Below are 23,232 nucleotides of genomic sequence, written 5' to 3'. Positions count from 1 at the left end.
TCAGGATCAGCTTGCCTAGCCCCGGGTTCCTATGCCCCTTATGGGGCAACATAGGATTGGATGATGGACGGGATGGATGTTTCAATAACAAGCAAAAAACTTTTCCATTAACAAGCAAACTAGTTGCGGTCTGCTCTGACTTTTGCAGCACAAATGCTTCGCTTAGTACCTGGTAAATATGAGTGGGGATTATTCTGCCCTTAGCTGTCTCCGTTACTGCGTCATTTAATTAACCTGATCTAAAGTATATGCAATGGAAGAGAGAGCCATTATGTAAACCCCCACCCACCTTAACTAACACTGTACTCAAGAAAGCATTTGTGCTGGAATTCATAGATAAGACTCACTCTAATGAGGCCTGAAAGTCAAAAAGCAACCTTTTTTTTCCCCTTTTATGTTGGGGCTGAAACTTTATCCCTAAATTAATGACCAATGTCCCCTTTCCTTACATTTTACACTTGTTGCAGTTGCTGAAAAGCAGGCAAGTAGGGTTAAATGGGAGAAATGGAGTTCCCCCGAGCTAAGCCCTGAATTGGACTATATAGCCCCGCTAGGGTTACAGGAGCGAGCTACCACTCCCGGCACGGCAGCCCGGGCGAGGCTCGAACTCGCAATCCCCCGATTACGAGTCCGGCGCGCTACCACTGTGCTACCGCGCCCCCGGCATGTAGGGTTACGTAATGTAACTGAAAAACCTTTTAGCAATACATGCAATCTACATAAAAAATATGAATTATATTATCTTTGCAAGTCAGAAATAATAACTACCATCTACTGTAGTCGATGATTCCCTATGAGCGACGTTTAACGTCATACTTGCAGTAACTTGTGGTTACGAGCAATGGCTACCCAAGGTTTCACAGGGCAGACCTACGGCACGATTATAATAATAAATTCTAGCTTTTCAGTGGTACTCTCTTTATTCGCAAAAGGGCCAATGCATGCACTGTACTACTGTGAAATAATACAAACCTGGTAGGGCAACCTCCATGCGATCAAAAGCGGAATATATGCCGGGTACGAGCCGGCTCAGCTAGAAATCTCCTTTTCTTTGGCGGCCATCTTCAGTGTAAATGAGAAATTCGATGCGCATCCACATTTCACTTCCTCATCCTTAGAACTTAGTATATCATGCCTTAATATGCCCTTCTGTGTTTAAAGCAACTTTTTCAATTTCTATATTGTTTGCATCAGTAACATATAAGATACAAGGTACAATAAACAAATAGTTCCCTGACGAAGAGGGAATATTTCACAGAAAATGGGAACATCGCAATGGAAACACGGTAGCTATAAATTTTCCGTCATCAATGTTGGCATCAGCGCTGAGTTATTCTATTGTTGAGGAATGTTGGTACCTTCTCCGGAAATTTTAGCAGAGAGTTAATACAAAGCTGTAGACTGGACACGATCATGATGTCCGGCCGCAAGCCTTAATTAGCTTTCGATGACAGCCTGAGATTGAGAATTTGGCTAAAAGTTATGGTGTGTGTCGGCCTCCCAGGAAGAGGTTGAGTGACTGGCCCCTCACCTCACTACAACAAACCTACCCCTTGTGTTATCATCCTGTTTCAATAACGTTAACACATAGGTCCTTCACCTCTCGGGGCCTGACCCATCCGTGCTGTATTGCAAGACGGAGATCCTGCTCTTCATGAAGGGTTTCCGTTGGGAAAAAAAAAAGGCAAAAGGCAGGCCAGGAGGGCCAGGCCACGAAGGACGGAGAGGAGCTATCTGGTTGATGATCAGACTGGTACAAGGAATGGCTGAGTTGAATTTGTGATTGGGACAAGGGATGATTCGACTGAGATAAATTGGTATAAGGGGTGCCAATATGGAACCTGTGACTTGAATAAGGGATGGTCAACTTATTCTTTATTACTCTACTCTCAAATTACTTTTCTTCTTTCGATTGTATAATCTAGCTCGATTCATGAGTATCATATCAAGAGTTGTCCAAGCCTTTTGATCATTTGAATTTCCCGCTTCATTATTATGGCAGCCAGGAGAGAAAACCATGTAAGAGTGGTTAAGTAACGTGGTAACTTAAGTTATTTCGAAGTATGAGTGGTTAAGATGGTAGATATTTTATTCTGATAACGATATGTCATGTTGACTGGTATTATTGCAATACAGCAGACGACGCCCAACAGCTGAGGATATGACAACAAACATGGCCGGCGAGGTCGACCCGTCATGCAACCCAGTTGATTTAATGGCTCAGGTGCGTGATAGATTCGACTTTTGGCTTGCATTGCGTATCTGCAGGAGTTTTTATGTCTGGCATGGTATTGTTCTGATGATTATGGTTTGTAATTCGTCTTGGCTTAGGTTGGGCAGGAGACTCATGTGGGCTTGGTTAGGTGTTCCTTGTCAAGGATAAGAATGCTATTGGATATTTTGACCAAACAAACCACGTCTGTAAGTAATCACATAAAATTTTAAGTTCTGTTGTGGCAAAATGCATAGTGAGGAATAATTATTTAATACTGGCCACACGCAGTGACAGACAAAAATCCATAAACTTCCAACTCCAGTTTTACTGAAAAAGGGATTTATACTAATTATTCTGGCTGGTTTGTTGGTGTATCAGCCTTGAATGGTGAGCTCAGTACTCTTGAACAGTATTATCTAGTGACATGTGCATAACATAGTAACAGGTCACTTCAGCAAGCATCAGGGGCAATTAACATGCAGTGGAGAAAGTATGATCAATTTTAATGCCAAGATATTGTTGAATTTTGCCAAATTTTAGATTCTTTACCTGCCTTATTAAGCATTTCTTGAAAAAAAAGAAAAAATCATAAATGGATGCTAGCTGATTCAACTTTGCGGAGAAAAAATTTGGGAGTTTTGGCATATCAGTTCCATACATTGTAAAAATCAGTCAGTACAATTGTTTCAGATTTCCAATCCTGTGTTTGCACTTTAACACAGCGGTCTGAGCTGAGTTCGAGACACGTTTTGGACTTTGAACAACGTGCAATATTTTTTTTTCTTTAATTTACCAGCTTACGAATCTTTTGTATGATATCTGTAACTCATCTTCATTTTTCCTTCATCCTATCTTATGAACATCTTATATCTGTGTAAAAAATAAAATGCCATCATAGTGAAAAGTGCTATAGTTATGTTTGTTGTTAGTTAATCTCAGCCCCAAGTTTTATGAAAATAATTTGTGCACCAAGTTGTGAACGGGAAGGTAGGTTGTTGATATTGGTGTTGGATAACCCAGGTCTGTCTAATCATTCATCTCCTTGAACTGCAGGCAAGCAGCTGCCCCTGCAGGGTCATCTCATGTACTGCAATATAGGTAAAAAAGGTCAATGGCAAAACAAAATTAACACTAGTAACTTAAGAATCAGTGACTAGAAATGCCAGAGCATACCTTACATTAAATACTGCTTTTAATCCCTTGTACAGTATTCTCACATACATTTACCATCAGTGATTAATACTGGTAAGAAATAAGGTAACTGGGGTATACTGTAAACTACTTTGGCCTTGATGTGGATGGTATGAACTGCCTTGGTGTAGAATATTACATATGAGAGCAGAGAGACTAAGTGTGATTGAATAAGGTATTTTTCCTGTCCTTGTTCATCTCTTTTAGGATGCCACACAACTGATGCAGTTAGCAATGAGCATGTACAGTATGAAGAAAATGTGTAACATTGTCTCTCTTCCACCTCAAGACTCATTAAATAAAAATTAAAAGATTAACATGCTCCCTTATCTCCTTCAGGACTCGTGTAACCCTAGTGGACTGTATGGTGTGGAGCGTGAGGGTGATGGTGAGGAGTCCAGTGGCAGCATTCAGAGTGCCGAGCCCACACCAGCAGCTGGACGCAACACTGATGCTGACTATTCCACCTTCGATATAGTGAAGGCAACACAGGTAGGCTTTCTTCATGAGCAGAGTTGGTACATTTGTAACCACGCAGCTCTTTGCTTCATTTTCCACTTAGTAAAATTTGCCTGAAAGTTCTCCGATGATAATGAAAATTGGAGGGCAGAGACAGAGTGAATTTTAGTAACTGATAATCTCCCATTGCATATTGACAGTATGGTGCATTTGAGAGATGTAAGGAGCTTATTGAGGGCGGCTATGACATCAACAAGCGAGACAACGAGAATGTTACGCTGCTTCACTGGGCAGCTATTAATAACAGGCGGGAAATTGTCAAGTAAGTTTTGTCCATGTGGTGGAATAAAGTATGAGTACAGTATAGAACTGTATTTTATTTTTTGCTCAGCCAAAAATAAAAACTGTAGTATTTGTCCATAGCCAGAATTTAGGCTGTGTTCCTGCAATACTCAAGGTATTATTAGAGCAGATAGACCAGTGAAATACTGTACTGTACAATAATTAATAAGCTGGAACTATGCTGTGTACAAATATCGTAGTAAGACCACATCCATCCCTCCATCATTCCGACTGGAGTGCCTTGATTACCCACTAAACCACCAGATGCCATAATTTGGTTAGGGTATATGGTTACCACCCAGCATAGTAAATGGTTTCCTGGTGTACAGGAAACCATTTGGCTTGTCACTCAGTGTAGAGTCACCCATAAACAGAAGGAAGAGGAAAGAAAGAAAGAAAGACAGAAGGAAGACGAAAGAAAGAAAGACAGAAGGGGAAGGAAGGAAAGAAGGAAGAGAGGAGAGGGCAATCACCCAAGAGCAGCACTACCTCAAGTGAGTGGATGGTGAGCACCCCCACCTACCACATTACAGTAACAAAGTGAGAATACAGACAATTGGAGTATTGGAGGGCCTAAATATGGTAAATGAAGTGGATCTTGTTGAGAAGTTTCATCTTGGTAGTTAGGAAAATATGCTTAACCATTCAGAGGATGGCAGGAGTTTGCCTCAGCTGAATAAATAAGGGTAAGACAAAATATAATACCTAAATGAGAGTTTGCTCTTAAAAAATGTTGATCAGCATGGGTTAAATGGTACAGCGTAAAATAGCTACTCAAGTGAGGGACTACATTGGTAAGGGATATTGTAAAAAATTCAGGTTATTGTAAAGTGTCATTTTTCTTGATCTTCATACTATTCCCAGTTTGATAACTTCTTTGACCACTTCATTAACTACAACAGAGCAGTACATGAGGGTGATGTGTTGCAGGTATTACATATCAAAAGGTGCCGTGGTTGATGCCATCGGAGGGGAGCTCATGTCCACACCAATGCACTGGGCCACCAGGTGAGTTATTCAGTATTGCCATATCCTATATTCTTTTTATCCTAACTTCCCTTTGCAACTTATATCACATGGGTTAGTGGCAGAAAAAGACATTCCCTCGGCTCTACCTACATTCCATAAGACCTGTTCCTAACCAGCATCATATGGTATTCTAATTTCATCAGCATTCAAGATGGACTAATGAGAATTCTGGGTCAAGTTACAGTAAAAAGAGTTACAGTGATCTGTAATATCTCTGAGTGTGAAATTGGAAGGAGGCAGAGTAGGCCACAAAAGTTGATATATTTTGTAAATGAGTGGGTAGGAGAAGCAGGACGTGGATGATAATTGAACATAAACTCATCCATGTTTGGGCTTGTGGTCAGTATGGATTTTAAGGTTCATTTAAGGGGTTTAAGTAAGTTAACTGTCAGTTGGCTAAATCATCTATAACATAACCCCCAGACAAGGCCACTTAGGCATGGTGGTACTCTTGATGCAACAAGGGGCTGACTCCTCCCTGCGTGATGGTGAGGGCTGTTCCTGCATCCACTTGGCCGCTCAGTTTGGCCACACTGCTATCGTGGCCTATTTGGTGGCAAGAGGAGCCAATGTCAATCTCATGGACAAGAATGGAATGACACCTTTGATGTGGAGTGCCTACAGGGTCACCAGGTAGGTGTATGTGTATGTGCATGTATCTGACCGACAGATAGAAGCCAGAACCATTAATGGTGAAAATAATTTAAAGACATAGTGAACATTTCGTAGTCCTTGTGACGTCATAGCCTAGGGCACCAGTCTGAGTAACGGTCATGTACCTTCTGTGCATGGGTTCAAAATGTAAGAGGCAGTTGAAGGTTGCTACTTGAGCAATGCCATCAGTGGCAAGGGATTGTAGTTAGCCACTATATGGTAACCTATCCTTGTACCCCAATGCTTGAAAAAGGGTGGTATGGATTGGCCATTGCATTTTTTTTTTTTTTTTTTTATTTTTTTTATGTAAACGATATGTTCATAGATGCTTAAGTAAAATAAAACTGTTCTGCTAATATTCTGTTAATATTCTTCACAAATAATAAGCTAAAATTCAGCAACAAATAAAAGAATAAATATGCACTGTACTGTAGTGCTTTATTTATTGAAGGAATAAATTATTTCATTGTGTTGATTAGCCTGGATCCAACGCGACTACTACTGACCTTTGGAGCGAGTACGTCAATGGCTGACCGGCTACATGGCAACACAGCGCTGCACTGGGCTGTCATTGCCAAGAACCATATGGCTGTCAGTGTCCTAGTCAACCACTCTGCTAATGTTGACATTGCCAATGCACAGGTCAGCTTTAAGGACATCAGTTTTACTTCTGTGGTGATCACTGTGATAACTCTCAGTTGTGTTCTAAAATAACATGAGAAATATTTGGTAATGACAGTGTTACTTGTGCTACATGGAAAAGTATTAAACTACCAGCAACAGTTCTCCCGGTGTAGAACTCTAGCCACAACTTGCTTTCAGCCAGGGGCAGGGGAAGAGGGTGAGCAAGACTATGGCTAACATCTACATATTGAATTTTTAGGTACAAGAGGGTTGGTGTGTGTATGCGTGTGTGTGTGTGTGTGTGTGTGTGTTTTTGTGGGCACATTTGTAGTGCATGTTTTTTGTATTTTGCAGGTGATACTGGTTCAGTGTACTATGCTGTAAATGATAATTATGTTCCAGGGTGAGTCAGCATACAGCCTCATAATGAAGAGAAAAACACAGTGGTTGGACAAGAAGGTTCTGGAGAAGCTACAGGAGTTGCAAAAGTCATCAAGGAACATCTGTTATCGCATATCAAATGATAAGGTTAGTACAGGAATCAGATGAAGAATGTTATATTGTAAATATTTTCTTGTTAGTGCAAGAACTGTCTTTCTAAGGCCCTGTACCATGAAGGTCATTAACATAATGGTTAGATATTACTGGCTGAAGCTGTGATTGTGGTGTAACTGTTATTTGAGGGAGATAAAAGCTGACATTTACTAAACCTGTATTTCTTAGCAGTAAGTAAGGGAGCTTTATGCAAGACTTTTAGCTGATGTTACAGATGTAGACTGATTACTGTGTTTTGAATGGAACATAATTTTACCATAGAATGTTGGACAAGTTGGCACAGTGTAAATAAAGCTCTTTTTGAAATTTCCATGTACAGTACTTTTAGTGTTGGTATAGTAGCTATATCCACTGCACTACATCAAGTGTTTGAATCATATTTGCTGCAGTTCCCAAGCTGTTCATCCATGGTGCTGATATACAGAGTACCTGACTTGCTAAAGAACACTTATACTGATATTAAACTTGTGTTATCAGAACTTACGGTACTGGACGATGATGGGGACGCCCTTCCTGGTGTTCTATGCAGTGGGTCTGGTTTTCCAACTGAGCCTCCTCTATGTCCTCAAGATTGGTATTTTCACTGGGCTGTACATCCTGGTGTACGGCATCTCCAGGATCCTGTATGATGAAAGGCTTATGACTGTGATGCCCATGGCTGTTTATCTTGCAACTAAGGTCAGCATTAAAGTGTCTCATGATGGAGTTAAATACCAGGATCCAGCATGTAGATCTTGTCTATTTGTCATCCACACTTTTATTGCCCCAAAAGGAGCACAGGAGCCTCAGGCTAGTCTACTGAGTCCTGACTTAAAGAAGAAACTGAAAAGTAATCTGTGTTATTTTCTCTAATACTATACTACTCAGCTGAAAATAAAATGTTTATCTAGGTCACATCTCACACTGCCATGTTGGAATATTATGTATTGTACATGTGCTCTTAAGGTATGCTTTGATTCATCACATCAGCAGGACCTGAACCCTTTATATCTTTAACACAGATATAATTTGCCTAAGTCTGAACACTATGACAATGTCTTAAAAATCTTCCCAATTTTCTTTTTCATGAAAACCTAGCCTATACAAAAATATCAGGTGTATGTCATTTGGATTTCACCATTACTGCATGCAAAACATGTTGATATTAATGATGATGATAAGGATGGTGATATAATGCACACTAGTCTCCGGTAAGACTTCTGTACTTCTGCAGTTCTGGTGTTACGTGACATGGTTTGTGTACATCCACGAGTATGCTGGTCTGGGTGTGACGGCACTGTTCCTGGCATCGTCACTGCTACTGTGGTATAACTTTCTGCGGGCGTGGCGAGGTGACCCAGGCGTCATCACAGCAGATCAGGCACAGAAATACCAAGTTAGTGTATGCTACAAATAGTCTGTTATAAATATCAGGAATGTTTGGAGAAGCAGAGTATGCCCTGGTATATAATAGTAGATGCTGTTGTAACTGTTTAAATCTTATTAGATAAAGCCTTCATTAGCTCCATCACTACTAGGGACTGTCCTTAACAGAATAAAGTCATCTGGTGGTAGGAAATATAAATAGGCAAGGCCTCACCAGATTTAATGACTTAGGCAATATCTTCTTCCCTTCACCACACAGACGATAATAGAGTTGGCAGAGAGAGATGGCTTTGACCCACAGTGGTTCTGTTCCACGTGTCTGGTGCGCCGACCCATCCGCTCCAAGCACTGTTCCGTCTGCAACCGCTGCATCGCAAAGTTTGACCACCACTGTCCCTGGGTCGGCAACTGCATAGGTGAGCAATTCATGTATAATAGTTTAGGTTAAGGTTTATATCATGTGCAGTAGGTATTTTTGTACAGAATATAATAAGTCATCATTATATGTTGCTCTTTTATATGTCCGCTTTTGCAAGTAAGCGTGCAGAAAACTGCAAGAGGACATCTTCACCCTGCAGTCCACTGGTTCACATTCAGACAAGCAGGGGCCAAAACACCAACAATTACCCATAAGGTCTGATTTACCAGTGTCATCACTTCATAGTGCTGGCTGTAGGAATATGCTGTAGTATTTTGGAACACATTTATGACATATACCAAGGACTTATTGTGTACATTTTCCATGTTCCAGGATCCTGCCTCACCCCATGTATATACAGTATATGGGAATCATGGTTTAGACGATTCTGATGATGAATGAACTTCTTCTACGTAGGCAGTGTTTCCAGTTTCCTCATGGCATATCCTAGACTCTTGTATAAAAAATACTGCCATAAAAACTTAGCCTGAAATAGTAGTTGCCTGCTGTTTCATCTCTGCCTACTATTTCAGTGAGTTATAATGATGTCATGCTTCCTCTTAAGGAATCCTCATACTGAAATTGGCCTTGATAAGGCTAAAGTTTTCTATGAACTAGAACCTAGACATAGTCTCAAAACCAGCTGATAACATCCCCAAAATTGCTGGGAACTACTGGAGGGAAAAAAGTTTTTAACAATGTTAGAGTCTCAGCTTGGACTTTGTTTATACAAAACTCGAATTTCCTGCCCAAGAATGATAGTTACCAAGCTCGTTACCACATTTCACTCATGTTAGTCCCTGATAGTAAGTTGGTGTCTCTAAACAATATTATTTTTAACCTGATAATACATTAATATCTCTTTGATTACCCATTTCAGGGGCCAAAAACCTGAAGTACTTTATTGGGTACCTGATCATGCTATGCGGAATGAGCTGCTTCATGCTGCAGGGCTGCTTCTATTACTGGAACTATGCCTGCAACATTGTCTTCCTCAAGCAGGGTATTTGGTCTAGTAAGTCACCCACATTGGCAGTACTAGTATATTGAAATTTGTGGCCATATTTTGTTGAAATAAGTAACACAGATACAATACTGAGAGAGGATTTTCTCAGCAAAAGATACTTCTAAGCATTCCCCAGACACTAACATGATTAGAGCTCACGTAAGCTACATTCACAATAACAACTTTGTTTTTATTGAGGGTGCTGCCAGACATTGCTGTTAGCTAATGAAAAACCACCTGGACTGAAGGTATTAATGGATGAAGGTCATGCCTGTTAGCATTTGCTGTCCATCTCTTACTGTATAAAAAAAAAAAAAAGTCCACGATGCATGGATATTAGTAGTGAGTCCCATAGTTTGGTGACAGCCGTTCTGTTATGACTATATACATTATACACTCGCCTGACAGAGTTGATTAACTCTATGGGATATGTTTATAAGAAGCTACAGAATGTGGTGAATGTTTTTTTGGCGGATCAGATAGAGCCAAGATTCCAGTGGCTTGAATGATGATTAAATGGAAGCATGGCCCATTAAATTGGGCAAACTTGGGCTGTCTGGACTTTGCTACTCCTCACCCTGCCCTAGGGTGGGAAAGGAGGTCTGGATGATAGTGATGATGATGACTTACAAAGTTCCTAGTGCAAGGTCAGGCAGCATGGCCATTCATTTATATCAGTGTCCTTGCTTGGAGGCATCTCGCTCCAGCAATATGAAAGGTTAATGGTGCATTGTGTGTTCCACACAGGTCTTGGTTCTGTAGGTACATGTGAACCATGGGTTGCCTGGGTTGGAGCTAATGCCACACTACATGCAGTGTGGGTTGCTGCATTGTTGGCATGTCAGCTTTATCAGGTGAGACATCACATATGGTCTTGTTTCCACAGCATTAAAATTGGTCTCTACTATACGTCATGGCAATAGTTTATTTGCAGTTGCTGTCAGTAATTTGTTGTTACATCCCTGGGTCTAAATTGATGAAGCTTGAGTAACCTCTTCAAACCTCATTTTAGTATTACTAGTATAAGGTAGTTTAGTGAAATTTCAGTTGGTTAAGAAACAGTTTTGAGGTAGTGTCTGCAACTGTGCCATGGTACTGTACTGTTGGTCCAGTTTGTTTAGCTTATTTAAATTGCTTTTTTAATATTATTCAGACATTCATGGTCTTGTAAATGGTGAACGGTATTACTTTATGATTGTACATGTTAAAATGGAAAGTTTATGTAACATATCTATCATTACAACACTAGCACATTTCCTCTGGACATTTTGACACTCTTGCAAGTTGTATGAACATTTTCCAGGTGTTGATCCTTGGCATGACTACAAACGAAAGAATGAACTGCTACAGATACAAGCACTTCCAGGTATGTTCCTCATCATTGTACAAATTGGAAGCTGTACGGTAATCACAGTGTATATCACCAGACTCAAGAGACAAGAAAGTAAGATGTGATATGAAAGCGCTGTGTGAGATGAGGACTGGAGAGAGTGAAGTGAATGTAGACAGAAAGTATGGCATTAATAAGCCCTTGGATGATGTTGCAGAAACTTGAAACACTAACAATAGTTTAATTATCATAACATAACACTGACACATCATGTCATGAAAAAGGTTGGTAAGAAGAGTAAAGCACAGGTGACTTCTTATAACGCTGTGTTTTGAGCGTTTCATAGCTTTTCATAATGTTTTTTCAGTTCATTCTCCCAACAGCACATGCATAATACCTTAACACTGAAAGGTATAATGTTGACAGGTCATTATGAAGATTCACGTGAATTACAGTTTTTATATTATTTAATTGTTCAGGTGCTCTAGTATGGTCATGTACTATGTCTTTCAAAATGTGTGTACTATGTGTACAGTTTTTCACATGCAGTTCCAGCCGAATTTCGTAACACTGACAAGTTATGTTGTAGAAAGGGTGGCAAGAAAAGGAGATAAGGTTGGTCTATCACAGTGTTGTTTGTATAGTGTTCTCATGTGTTGTTCATCATTGCACTGACAAACTATCCCATTGACAGGTTGGTAAGAAAGGGGAGGTACGGTCGCCCTTCCACCGCGGGGTGCTGCAGAACTTCCAAGACCTGCTTAACTGGCAGTGCTTTGGCCTCCTTAAGCCTGACCGCACAGACTGGCTGCACATCTACACCCTCAACGAAAATGCAGAGGACAAACAGCCCCTTCTTTCACAGGCAGACATGTACCAGTATGTGTGAGGCCCCTCAGTTGCCCTGGTGGCTGCCCTTGTGATCTCATCAACTCTCTGCTTCACCATGTTTAATGTCCATCCATTCTGTAAGTCAGCTACACGAGAGTTATTTTACATTCATTTTTTCATATTAGTTTTAATGTTTGATCTTTCACACAAGCTTTATTTCCTGATCTTACTTAAAAGAGACAGAACAGAAATAATTCTTTTATTTTTTGGTATACAAAAGTCATGTTATAACTTCTGCCATTGTTGTACATATCTGTACATGGTCAAGTAATTATGTAACTATGACTTTCATTCCCCTTAGCAGCTAGTACCCTGAGAAGAATTCCTAACCCCCCTTCAACTCATTGCCTATAACTAAGTTTATTCCTACCGTCTCCAGACAATTTTCTTCAGCTTAGGAGGGACTTTCTGAACAGAAGGGGTTAGATGTAGCCCTCATTTACCCCTTCAATATGAGGGAGACTTCAGTCGGAGAGACTTTTTGGCCTGGAGGAGTTAGATGTTTTGGTAGTCTTCATTAACCCCTTGTTATAAGTGATCCTTCCCAAGCTGAATAAAATAGTCAAGTATTAGCTTGAATAAACTTTACAAATGTCACCGGATTCTAGAGGTTTAACTGATGACATGTGTGTTATGGTGGTTTTGCTGCGACTGGCTTGACTCATCATCATTGTGCATGAAACATTCCAGTTTCTTTCAGTTTGCCATACAAAATTGTTTTAACTTTAATCCATCATTAAACATCATCATCATCATCTAAACCTCCCATTAGGGAAGTGTCTCCTCAGCTGAATAACATCATCAGGAGATAATAAGAGTAAATTTGAAAACATCAACATGCACTAAATGCACAGTGAGGATAGAATGAAAGGGGTGCAGTATTACTGTGCTTTGTTTCAGTTTAAACCCCTTCAACAAGAGGAATTGTGTGTTTCCATGCTGCCTTCAGTTGATAGCATTTAACACTGGAGAAACCTGTTTCAGTAAAGGAGTACGAATCTCCACTAAGCCATGCTGTATAAAAGGTCTCCCCCAGCATTAAATAGGATGGGGTGGTAGCAAAGACAAATGTGAAATCTGAGGCATCCTCAGGTTGAACGGGTCGGTGAATCCAAGTCTCGCCAGTCCAGCTCTCTCACTTTTTTTTTCAGCCGGTGAAATAGGCTTGTTCATCATCATATCATCATCAGCTTGACCCTTTTTATTCCCATTTAAGGATGAGTTGAGTAAGTAAAATGGATGAGAGGGAGACAGTGGAAGGAATGCAGTCCTTACAGTATGGTGGCTTTTTTTTTTTCTCTCTCTCCAGCCTCTAGAGTGTATTACTGGACTTCAAAATGATGTCTAGCACTGAAGGGTTTACTAGTGGCTGTATTTAACCCCTACAGATTGAAGAAATTACCTGTATTGCGAAGATCATCATCCTTAAATGACATGAGTAAAGTGAAAATATAGTGCCATCAGACTGAAGAGGCCACGTTCTTCATTTCTTCACTGTTACTGACTGCACAAGATTGTGTGTAGTCCAGAATGTTAGGGAAAACCTAACCACTTCATTCTGAAGATAAATTTTTAAATTCATTATTTCTGGCACTGATACAGCATAGGAGACGTTTTTCATACTGGAGGGGTTTTACACAGCCAGCCATTAGTATTCTCTTGAATACAAGAAGTGTTTCCTAGTTTAAATTTCTTTGTATCAATGGTACTGGAGTGAGATGCCATCGCCTGCTGGCACTGATAAAACTGAGTAGCTCCCCTGCCCAGACATCCTTTGGCCTCTTCCCTGTTCCCCAAAAAGAAGATGGTGAACTCTGGGATACAGACAGCTACAGCCTGCAGACTACTAGGTTTACATTTCAGATGAGCCTCAGGTTGCAACTACCACTACTTATAAAATTGTTTGGAGATGGCAAGGAAAAAAAAAAAAAGTCACCGGATGAAGGGTTAAGCTCTTTTCAGTGTTTGCCTCCATCTGCATGTCACTATGGATCCGACCCTTTCAAGTTAGCCGCTGTTTAGCTGGCAGTGGTGCAGAAGCTTTGAGATTCATGCACATGGGCATAAAAATTGTTGTTGATGAGGACCCAAAAGTTGTTGGTACAGTACTATCACAGTCAAAAGTTCACCAACACTTTCTCTTACCAGCTGTGATAATATTAGAGGTTACACAATAAATGAATTTGGGATAAACAGCAATATGAAGTACACAACAGAGAAGTATGGAAAGGAATTATACCCTGCAATTGTCAGAGAGGAATGAGAAAAGGTTGTAAACATACTTCTGGTAGGGGACTGTTAGCAAACTTTTGCTTGTCATGGTACTTTATGTCAGCAGTGATATACTATGATACGTGTGGAAATCAGGGGTCCTTGATGCATTTCTTCCAGCCAAACAGATACATGCCTAAGGTGATTAACTTGAGTGGCCGTGCTGTCTAACCATTTATTTTGTACCAAGGACTATGTGTAGGTAAGGTGGTTACCAGACTAACCAGTGTTGCAATCAGTTGCCGAGGGAATGCAACCAAAGACAACTGGATAAGAGTTTAGATGCCTGTATCTATGCTTGACTAGTCACTATGAACAACATTGATGCCTTTCCCTGTTTTTATACTTTTTGGTTAAGTATAGATAGTCCTTGTTCGAAGTCAAGAATGTGTTCCAAAATATTACAACCTTTTCTCAAAATTGAGGATGCAGTTTTTCACCATGCACTTACCTCATCGAGAGCTTAGGCATTGCCCCAGTTTGAGGGACCTTTGTTGAAGTGTGTAGCACTTTACAACCAGATCCTCCTCCTGATGTCAACCAGTGGCCCTTGGGTGGGATTGAATGCTATATCTGTCAGTTGACAGCATTCACTCTGACCCACTACATCATGACATCTAAAACTCTTCATACAACTGGACCTGTGGAATTGGAGCAACTGTCAGTTTAGTTTTATAGGCAACAGTGAATCTTAGCTTTTCTCATAATTTACTGTTGGCTTACCACCAAAGAATATCAGAAAATATGACTTAAAACAAGGACTTACTGTAATGTTGTGAGGACACACCAAAGACAAACTCCTGTATAGGGTAAGCTTTTATATTCATTGTGATGAGTGTTTTATTTGCTCAATTTGCTTTTTTTTTTCTCTCTTTCTTTTTTTGTATGGTATATGTTGTGTCTTGATGTTGCTTTTGCATTCTTTTAATTGATTTGGCACAAAGTGTACAGTAGATATTTTTAACTATTGTAATGAGCACCACTGAAGTGATAATGGAAGGTAGTACTGAAGGTAGTATTATAGTTCAAAATTTTGAAGTACTGACTTACCTGGAGAATTATGCTTGTAGCTATCTGTTATCTGTAAATCAAGGAGGCATCATATCAGTATATATCAGTTTATCGTTTTTGTGCTGTTTGTTATTTAAGGCACTTTCACATGTGTCAAATTTATGCTTGGTCTGCGTCACTGTTAAAATACCATCCTTTTTGCCAGTTTCCAATACGTTTTTTAAATAAAAGTTTTACCTGCCTGAGTCTTTGAAATTGTGATACAGATTTTACCATATATATGCACTAATTTCCAGTTGTTATTTTTCCCCCCATATCAACTCAGTTACATTATTAAGCTGCCAAGTAATGTTACTGTTCCTGCTTCCTTTGCAGCCATGTCACACACATTTACAAACTGGTAACAGTATTAGAACATCCCAGAGCATAATCTCATTCAGATTAGAATGACTTCCATCATATCATTTATCACTCTTCACCACAAACAGACATGAACCACACTTCCACTCCTTAACCAGAAACTCCACTTAGTCAGTCATAATCATCCTATTTCCAGTCATCACATCCTGCTTATTGACAGAGTTAGGGAAAGAACAGGGGAATTAGTTGGAGATGAACAGGGAGGCTTTAGGAAGGGAAGAGGTTGTGTAGATCACATATTCATTCTTAGATCTCTAGTGGAAAAGTTTCTAGAGAAGGGAAAGAAGTTGTATGTGGCTTTCATGGATTTGGAGAAAACATATGACACGGTGGATAGACAAGGATTGTGGAAAGTATTAAGAATATATGGAGTAGATGGGAAGTTGTTGAATGCCGTGAAGAGTATGCATGATGGTGCTAAGGCTGCAATGCATGTGGATGGTGAACTGAGTGAATTTTTCTCTTTGATGGTTGGGTTGAAACTGGGATGTGTCATGTCTCCATGGTTGTTCAATCTGTACATGGATGGGGTAATAAAAGAGGTACAAGGTAGGGTTGTGGATGTTGGATTGGCCCTGGTATGAGAGGGTAGTGTTTGGAAACTCAGTGTACTGCTGTTTGCAGATGATACTGTGTTGTTCAGTGAAGGCGAAGGGGAGCTGCAAGGCTTGGTGGATGAGTTTGGGAGTGTGTGTAAGAAACGGAATCTAAAGGTGAATGTAGGGAAGAGTAAAGTGATGGTCTTTGAGAGAGGTGAAGTCAGTGAATGTACAGTGAGGTTGGATGGTGAGGAATTGGAAAACTTGAGTATGTTTAAGTACTTGGGTAGTGTGATGAGTAAGGATGGAAGTTTGGAGGGTGAAGTGCTTGAAAGGGTACAACAAGGAAGAAAGGTTGCTGGTTCCTTGCAAGCAGTGATAAGGAACAGGGAAGTGAAAAAGTTACTACATGACAGTATTGTAATACCAACTCTAACATATGTAAGTGAAGCTTGGATGTTGTTGGAAGGACACAAGTCAAGAGTGAAAGCAGTGGAAATGAGTTATTTAAGAGGAGCCTGTGGAGTCACATGGAGAGAGAGGCTGACAAATGAGGATATAAAGAAGCGTTGTGGTGTGGATGTGGATGTGATAGGAAGCGTTAGGAGGAACACACTGAGGTGGTTTGGCCATGTGGAGAAGATAGGGGGTGAGAGACTGACGAGGAGAGTGTACGTGAGTGAGGTGGAGGAGGGGGAGGCCGAGGATGAGATGAAGGGATGGGGTGGAGAGGTATATGAGAGAGGGGGGTGTAAGTTGGAAGCAGGGCAGTGAAATGGCGGAGGACAGGGCGACGTGGAGGTGATTTGTTTGTGGCCACCCCGTACGGGATTGAGGCGTCTGGCAATAGATAGATAGAGAGACATCCTACGTCCTATTAGTGGGGTAGGTATGACCTAGAAAAGGGAAAAGGAAAATTGAAAAGTGCTGTGTGAAATGAGTTTTACTCCCATTCACTCATCATTTTAGCTTTCGAATTTCTCAACACACATTGGATCATACCAATCATGCTTACCAAAAAAAACAAATTTACTTCCATTCAAGGTAAAAAGAACATGTGAGGCACACACTTCACTGCCTCAGCACAAGATCCATCCTATCCTGACTGTATACTACTTCACCCCCACCACAAAGAACATCAGATCAGCAACTTCTCATGTAGTATCCATAATGCCTTGAAAACATGCCTTCACTACCAGTTATCACTATGTAAGCATATACAACCACATGGCCTCCACAGCCACCCAAAATCTCCAGCCAGTTGGTATCCCTCATTTACCTCCTCTAGAAATACGCACCACTGAAACCACCATTCCTGGAGAAGCACAAATTCAAGCCAGACTGTGATGGTGTCACCACAAAAATTTTTGTGTGGACTTATCGAAAATTTATTTTGTAAACAAATATGAATAGATATTTGTATCTGCAATGGATGTGCATCCTTGAGGGCAAGCCCTGGGTAGGCTAGGTTTATGATGGAAGAGTTGAGAGGTAGGATGGAACTGGAGTGTGCTGGTGCTGTGATGAGGAGAGGTAGACTGAGATGGTTTGGGCACGTGGAGAGGATGGGGGATGATAACTGGGTGCAGAAAGTGAGAAGTGTTAATGTTGGGGGTAGCGTAGTGATAGGTAGACCGAAAATGACCTGGGACGAGGTCATTAAGTGTGACCTCAGGGTGAAGGGACTAAATAGGGAAGCTGCCAGAGATCGAGCAGCATGGACAGCCGCCATTAGGTGACCAAGACCTAAATGAAAACGATTAGAATGCTTTATTGGTATTTATTTCAGTCCCTTTTTTCAAACTGGCCGGTATCAATGAGCTTTGATAGAAAGACTCGGAGGTATGTTTGGCATTCCTATTCGCAACGAACTCGCATCCCAAATTTGGCCACTGAGCAGAGTAGCTATGGATATGAGATGATGATGATGCCTCCTTGAACAGAAAAATTGCACTTTTGTGTGGGTGAGAGTCTACCTAAAATAAGCAATTTGTACATTCCTGTTTTATAATAAACAAAATATGGTACAATCATCTGTTTTGTAATAGCAAAATTACAACTGTAATTTTTTTCCAGGTGCCTCTAGATAATTAAAAAAAATAATAATATAGTTCAGTTTTGACTGCTTTGCCCTGGGTCCTCTGGGGCCCATGAAAGGATGATAGAGAATTAGCCATTACCATTTTATACTCATTTATAGTATTAACTACATACCTGTTAAATACCAGGTGGTCTAGTGTTCAAGGACTCAGTCAGAGATGACCATGCCATACATGGAACATTTTGAATCCAAAAAATGAGCAGGGATTTTTCTGTCAAGAAAAATGGCTGCCAGGGACATCAGTCATTCTCAGATGATGTATGTGCACTGGACTATTAGAGCTTAGCTTTAAGACTTATATAGCCCAGATAGGAAACTGGTGATTTGAGATTGGCTGTTACTATTTGTATATACTAGTCCTTTCACTGCAATGGATGTACATTGCTACATCATTCAGGCAGACTGGATGATTCAATTCAGATATGAAGCAGCAGACCAGTCATTCATCCATCACCTAATCCTTTGTTTGCCCATCAGAAGCCTAGCCCAGGGCTAGTAGTGAGGGTGATCAGTCTTTTGTCTGCAGGTGGCATTATGTGAACAGTTACCTTACAACCACTCCTCAGATACAACTTATAATGGACTACATCTGACTGCAGTACATTAATTCATTAGACAACCTGGTATCCATATGTTGGTTGTATGGTTACCTACCACTCAGCAAACTAAATACTCTTAACTTACAAAAAATCATTTGGCTCGCACTTAGTGTTGAGTCACTTGAAGGTAGTACAGCTCTACACCAGTGTTAAAAACTAACACTTGAACCTTTTACTGATATAGACTTGCTAGTTACTTTTTTTCAGGCCAAGATTTGATAATTTTGCACTGGTGTTAGAAGCCCTATCAGCCAGAGAGTTAAGTTTATGCCTATTTTAAGGTTTGTGTTGTAACATTGTTTTTCTATTAATCCCATCTCTTGCTGGTTGATTACTAACAAATGGCAGAATTCAACAAGAAAAACTGACGGATTGTGGTCAGAGCTATTACTATGTTATCCAAAATTCAAGCAATCTGGAAAGCCTCAGGAATGGATGTACAGCATGTGGATATTCAGAGTTCTTCTCTGATGATACTTTAACCCCTTCACCTCGAGGGCATCTATTATTCTTGCTTCCATCTGATGATTATATTCAGTTTCAGTAAGGCTTCTCCAAGGAGTTAATTAAGGGGGCCTACCTAACCCGTACAGTTCAAAAGTCTCTTGAAAACTGGAAAAAAAAAGGCTGCATCATCAGGAGATAGCAACGGTAAACTAAAAATGATGTCCTCATAATTCCACAAACTGTTGGGGCTTAATTAGGTTTAACTTTTGTGATATGGTAGGGAAGCATAGTTTATAATGTACTGCACAATTAGTCTGATGCAACTTTGTTAGATCAGTGAAAAACGAGGTGATGTAATGGAGATCCTGTGTACAGCTCTTTAGCCCATGGATGTGATCTCATTTAGTTCCATTTAATTTTTTTCTTGCTGCCACCCCATAATTTTTATTTAGCTAAGGGAACACCTCTCATAGTAAAGAAGTTCATGTTTTATTTTGTTCCCCATCCCTATCAAGTGTCTCTCCTTATCTGAATAAAACTGTCTGGTGATAGCAAGAATCAAACAGAATGCACTGTATTTTTAAACACACACACACACACACACACACACACACACACACACACACACACACACACACACACACACACACACACACACACACACACACACACACACACACACACACACACACACACACACACACACACACACACACACACACACACACACACACACGCTAGGCTGTACACGATTCACGACTTTAACCATATAATGTGTACTATATATTCTTCCTGACAGTTATATTCAGCTTTGGGTTGACTCATGCACAGAAAAGATTAAATATACACTAGTCTTGATTTGCCCTTTATCAATCTACCAACTATATTTATTCCCTGCATATTCCATCGTACATCCAGTATGGATTTAATAATAGTAACTCCACATGTCCCTATCCTAGATCAACTAGTCCTCCCTTCCACCCCTCTGGATTCCACACACATATCTATCTTTCAGTCCCATTATGCCATTCACACAACTCTATCCTGTCTTGGGTAAGGTCCCTCACTCTATCGTGTTCTGCTTACCATTCTCACACCTTTATACCGATTGGCAGAGGTCCTACATTTAGTCCACTCGTTTGTGCACAAAGCCCTATTCCAACTCGACTGCTTGCCCACTTTGCCATACACAGATGCTGAACCTATCCTAACTCAGTTGCTGTTTCATCCCTTCCCCCACTCTGCTGTACACACAACGTAACCCAGATCAACTCCAGTTCTTCCTTTCATCTTATTCTGCCCTGAATGCAGTTTTATGTGCACTAAGCAGTCATCCTTCATGCCAGGCCATTATTTCAAATTTGCATTTCCTTCTGTTTCGCAGCTTCTCTAGTCCTTCAACAGGAGACATCTATCATCTTCATTTTCACTATCATCTTCATCATGGTCATTGCTATCATCACTACCATCATTAACATCATGATGGTCATCATCTTCATCATCATCATCCCAACTCATCTTTTCACCTAAAGATGAAATGAATTATTATTTTAACTTATCTTGGCAGTAGTCCTGCTCTCCCAGCTCTTTTTCCAGTCCCATATGCAGTGCTGTACTTTTCTTTAAATTCATAACTTTGGATACAGTAAAGTACCTTGTCATGTCAGTCTGCAGTACCCCGTACATTACAGGTGGCAATAGACAGTAACTCAGCAGTGTCTTATTGCAAGCACTAAGCAGTTTCACTCAACTTATGAGGGCACCTATGTAATGAAGGGGTTAGTGAAGATTCTGTCGAACCCCCTAGTTTGAAGTCTTTCCTGAATTGAATACAACTGTCTAGAGATGGCAAGAAAAAATAAAAAATAAATTCTCAGTCAAGAGGATAATACAGTATACAATTTTCCATAATTTACTGTGGATTTAGTAGCAAAGTAAAGCATATACAAGTGGCAGCATATGATATGGACTTACTTCACTGGACATGCTCTTCCCTTTCCATCCTCTGTGGCATAAGTTTTGACACTCTTCTCTCTCCTCCTCCTTATCATCATCATCATCATTCTGACATATTTTTACACTCAGATAGAAGTGAGGTAGGATCTGGAAATAAGGAAAGAGCAAGTATGACATTTAAAAATTATCGACTCCTCATGGACAAGACAATGCATGTGACTGAATATACGCTTTTCTATATTTTGTATCTCAGTATTTATAATTTATGGGTATTTAAAGTGTTATGAAAGTACAGTAATACATGAAGAAGCTTTATTCCACAGATGAGCCATTATCATAAAGAAATAGGTGTACAGTGCAAGGCTGTTCACATTTCATACACCTTGCAGTATATTCACCAACAACCACATCATGACTCAGTGAGACATAGGGTTGTATTGTTAGAACTTAGTGTGCAATGATGTGGGCAAGTCCTCAGTTTTTTTATGATAATACATGAAGCATGTGATGACGGTGGAACGTGTCTGACTTTCTATATCCTTGCTGACTACACTCTGTGATGAGGATGCAGGCTGATCGAACAGTGACAGGCATTCCATATATGACTGTTAGAAATTATGGTCATGCTTACATCTTTGCTGACTCAGTTTTAATATATATGACTGATAAACCTGTGCATGAATAAAACGGTAGTTGTTCCCAACACTCGCATACTCTGTAAATATAAACTGCTTGTCCTTAGTCCTGATTTATGCCAGTATTTATGGAAAAGTACAGTATTTGTAGTTTGCATGTCATATACTACAACCTGTCTCATGAATCATACTGTGTCCACTTCTGTATGTATAATTTAGTAGTTCCCATGCATCGGACTCCACCGTGAATGTGTACATGTCTGTCTTTCACAAAAATGAATAATAATACTATAGATGTTGTGGAGTACCGGACCTGGATTCACAAAGAAACTTAGGATCAGCTCCCTCCAGTAACTGGGATGTGTTTTTGCTGGAAGGGCAATTCAAATGTAATATTTTTCCATGTCTTGCCTTACCTGCAGAAATAAATCTTAGCTGTGAATGGAGAATAATCATTACCTGTATTAAGAGTTTGCAGGAGAGGTAAAGAGAGTAGATTGTTCTTTCTGTAAAAGCATATTTTAAGTTATGGGTGGAGAATTTATTATGAGCTATGTTTTGCTAGAGTCGGAAGGACAAGAAATGAAGTGTAGAAAATTTCCTTGACTCTTGTTCTTCCTTCAGATTAAAAATCTGAGTTACAAGAAGGAACTGATTGTAAGTTTGTGAGTGAATTTGGCCCCAGAGGTGTCACAGGCATTTTGTACATTGTTAGTTTGTTGCGGGTGCCTTCAAGAACGGTCTCTCTCTCCCCAGTTCGCTGTAGAAAGACAATATCAGAAAGAGACATGTTGTGTGGTCAGTGGCAAGTCAGTTCCCACACTTCATCAGCATCGTATGGCAGGAAAAGTAAGATAGTTAATATGTCATTTTTTAACCTGGGACAGCATCAGTGTGTGATGGAGGGAAGGCAGTTGGTAAATTCATTAGTCATAGTTTCTGCCCTTAGCTCTGATTAGAGGGAAGTCATAGCCAGGACTTCATACTGAATGAAAAAGTGTTTAAGTGGCCGATTGAAGCACTGTTAGAGTGCAAGAGTGTCAGTTCATGATGATGCTGATATTCACACAGTCATGTAAAACTTAGAATTACTACCTGGAACCTAGACAAGAGATCTTCATTTGGCAAAGATTCCTGGCTCTCACTTTCCTGCAGTCAAGACAGTAGCAGAGGG

The 23,232-nt window shown here is 40.2% G+C and overlaps 1 protein-coding gene across 1 annotated transcript; it reads left to right on the top strand.

Annotated features, from left to right (window-relative positions):
• Positions 1–2,161: 2,161 nt before the first annotated feature.
• Positions 2,162–12,165, top strand: Hip14 (palmitoyltransferase Hip14). The gene is made up of 14 exons (XM_080266228.1): positions 2,162–2,224; positions 3,746–3,898; positions 4,066–4,187; positions 5,138–5,215; positions 5,660–5,869; positions 6,370–6,532; positions 6,917–7,042; positions 7,547–7,747; positions 8,283–8,444; positions 8,694–8,850; positions 9,733–9,867; positions 10,606–10,712; positions 11,162–11,224; positions 11,883–12,165. The coding sequence occupies exons 1-14, from the start codon at positions 2,162–2,164 to the stop codon at positions 12,075–12,077; spliced, it is 1,935 nt and encodes a 644-aa protein (XP_080122354.1). The 3' UTR covers positions 12,078–12,165.
• The last annotated feature ends 11,067 nt before the right edge of the window (positions 12,166–23,232 follow it).

The sequence above is a fragment of the Coenobita brevimanus genome, chromosome 19 (genome assembly GCF_032717465.1).
Source record: "Coenobita brevimanus isolate Jiangsu-jjx chromosome 19, ASM3271746v2, whole genome shotgun sequence".
NCBI classification, from domain to species: domain Eukaryota; kingdom Metazoa; phylum Arthropoda; class Malacostraca; order Decapoda; family Coenobitidae; genus Coenobita; species Coenobita brevimanus.
The sequence above is the reverse complement of the archived record's forward strand: the minus strand, read 5'-3'. Positions and strand labels throughout refer to the sequence as shown.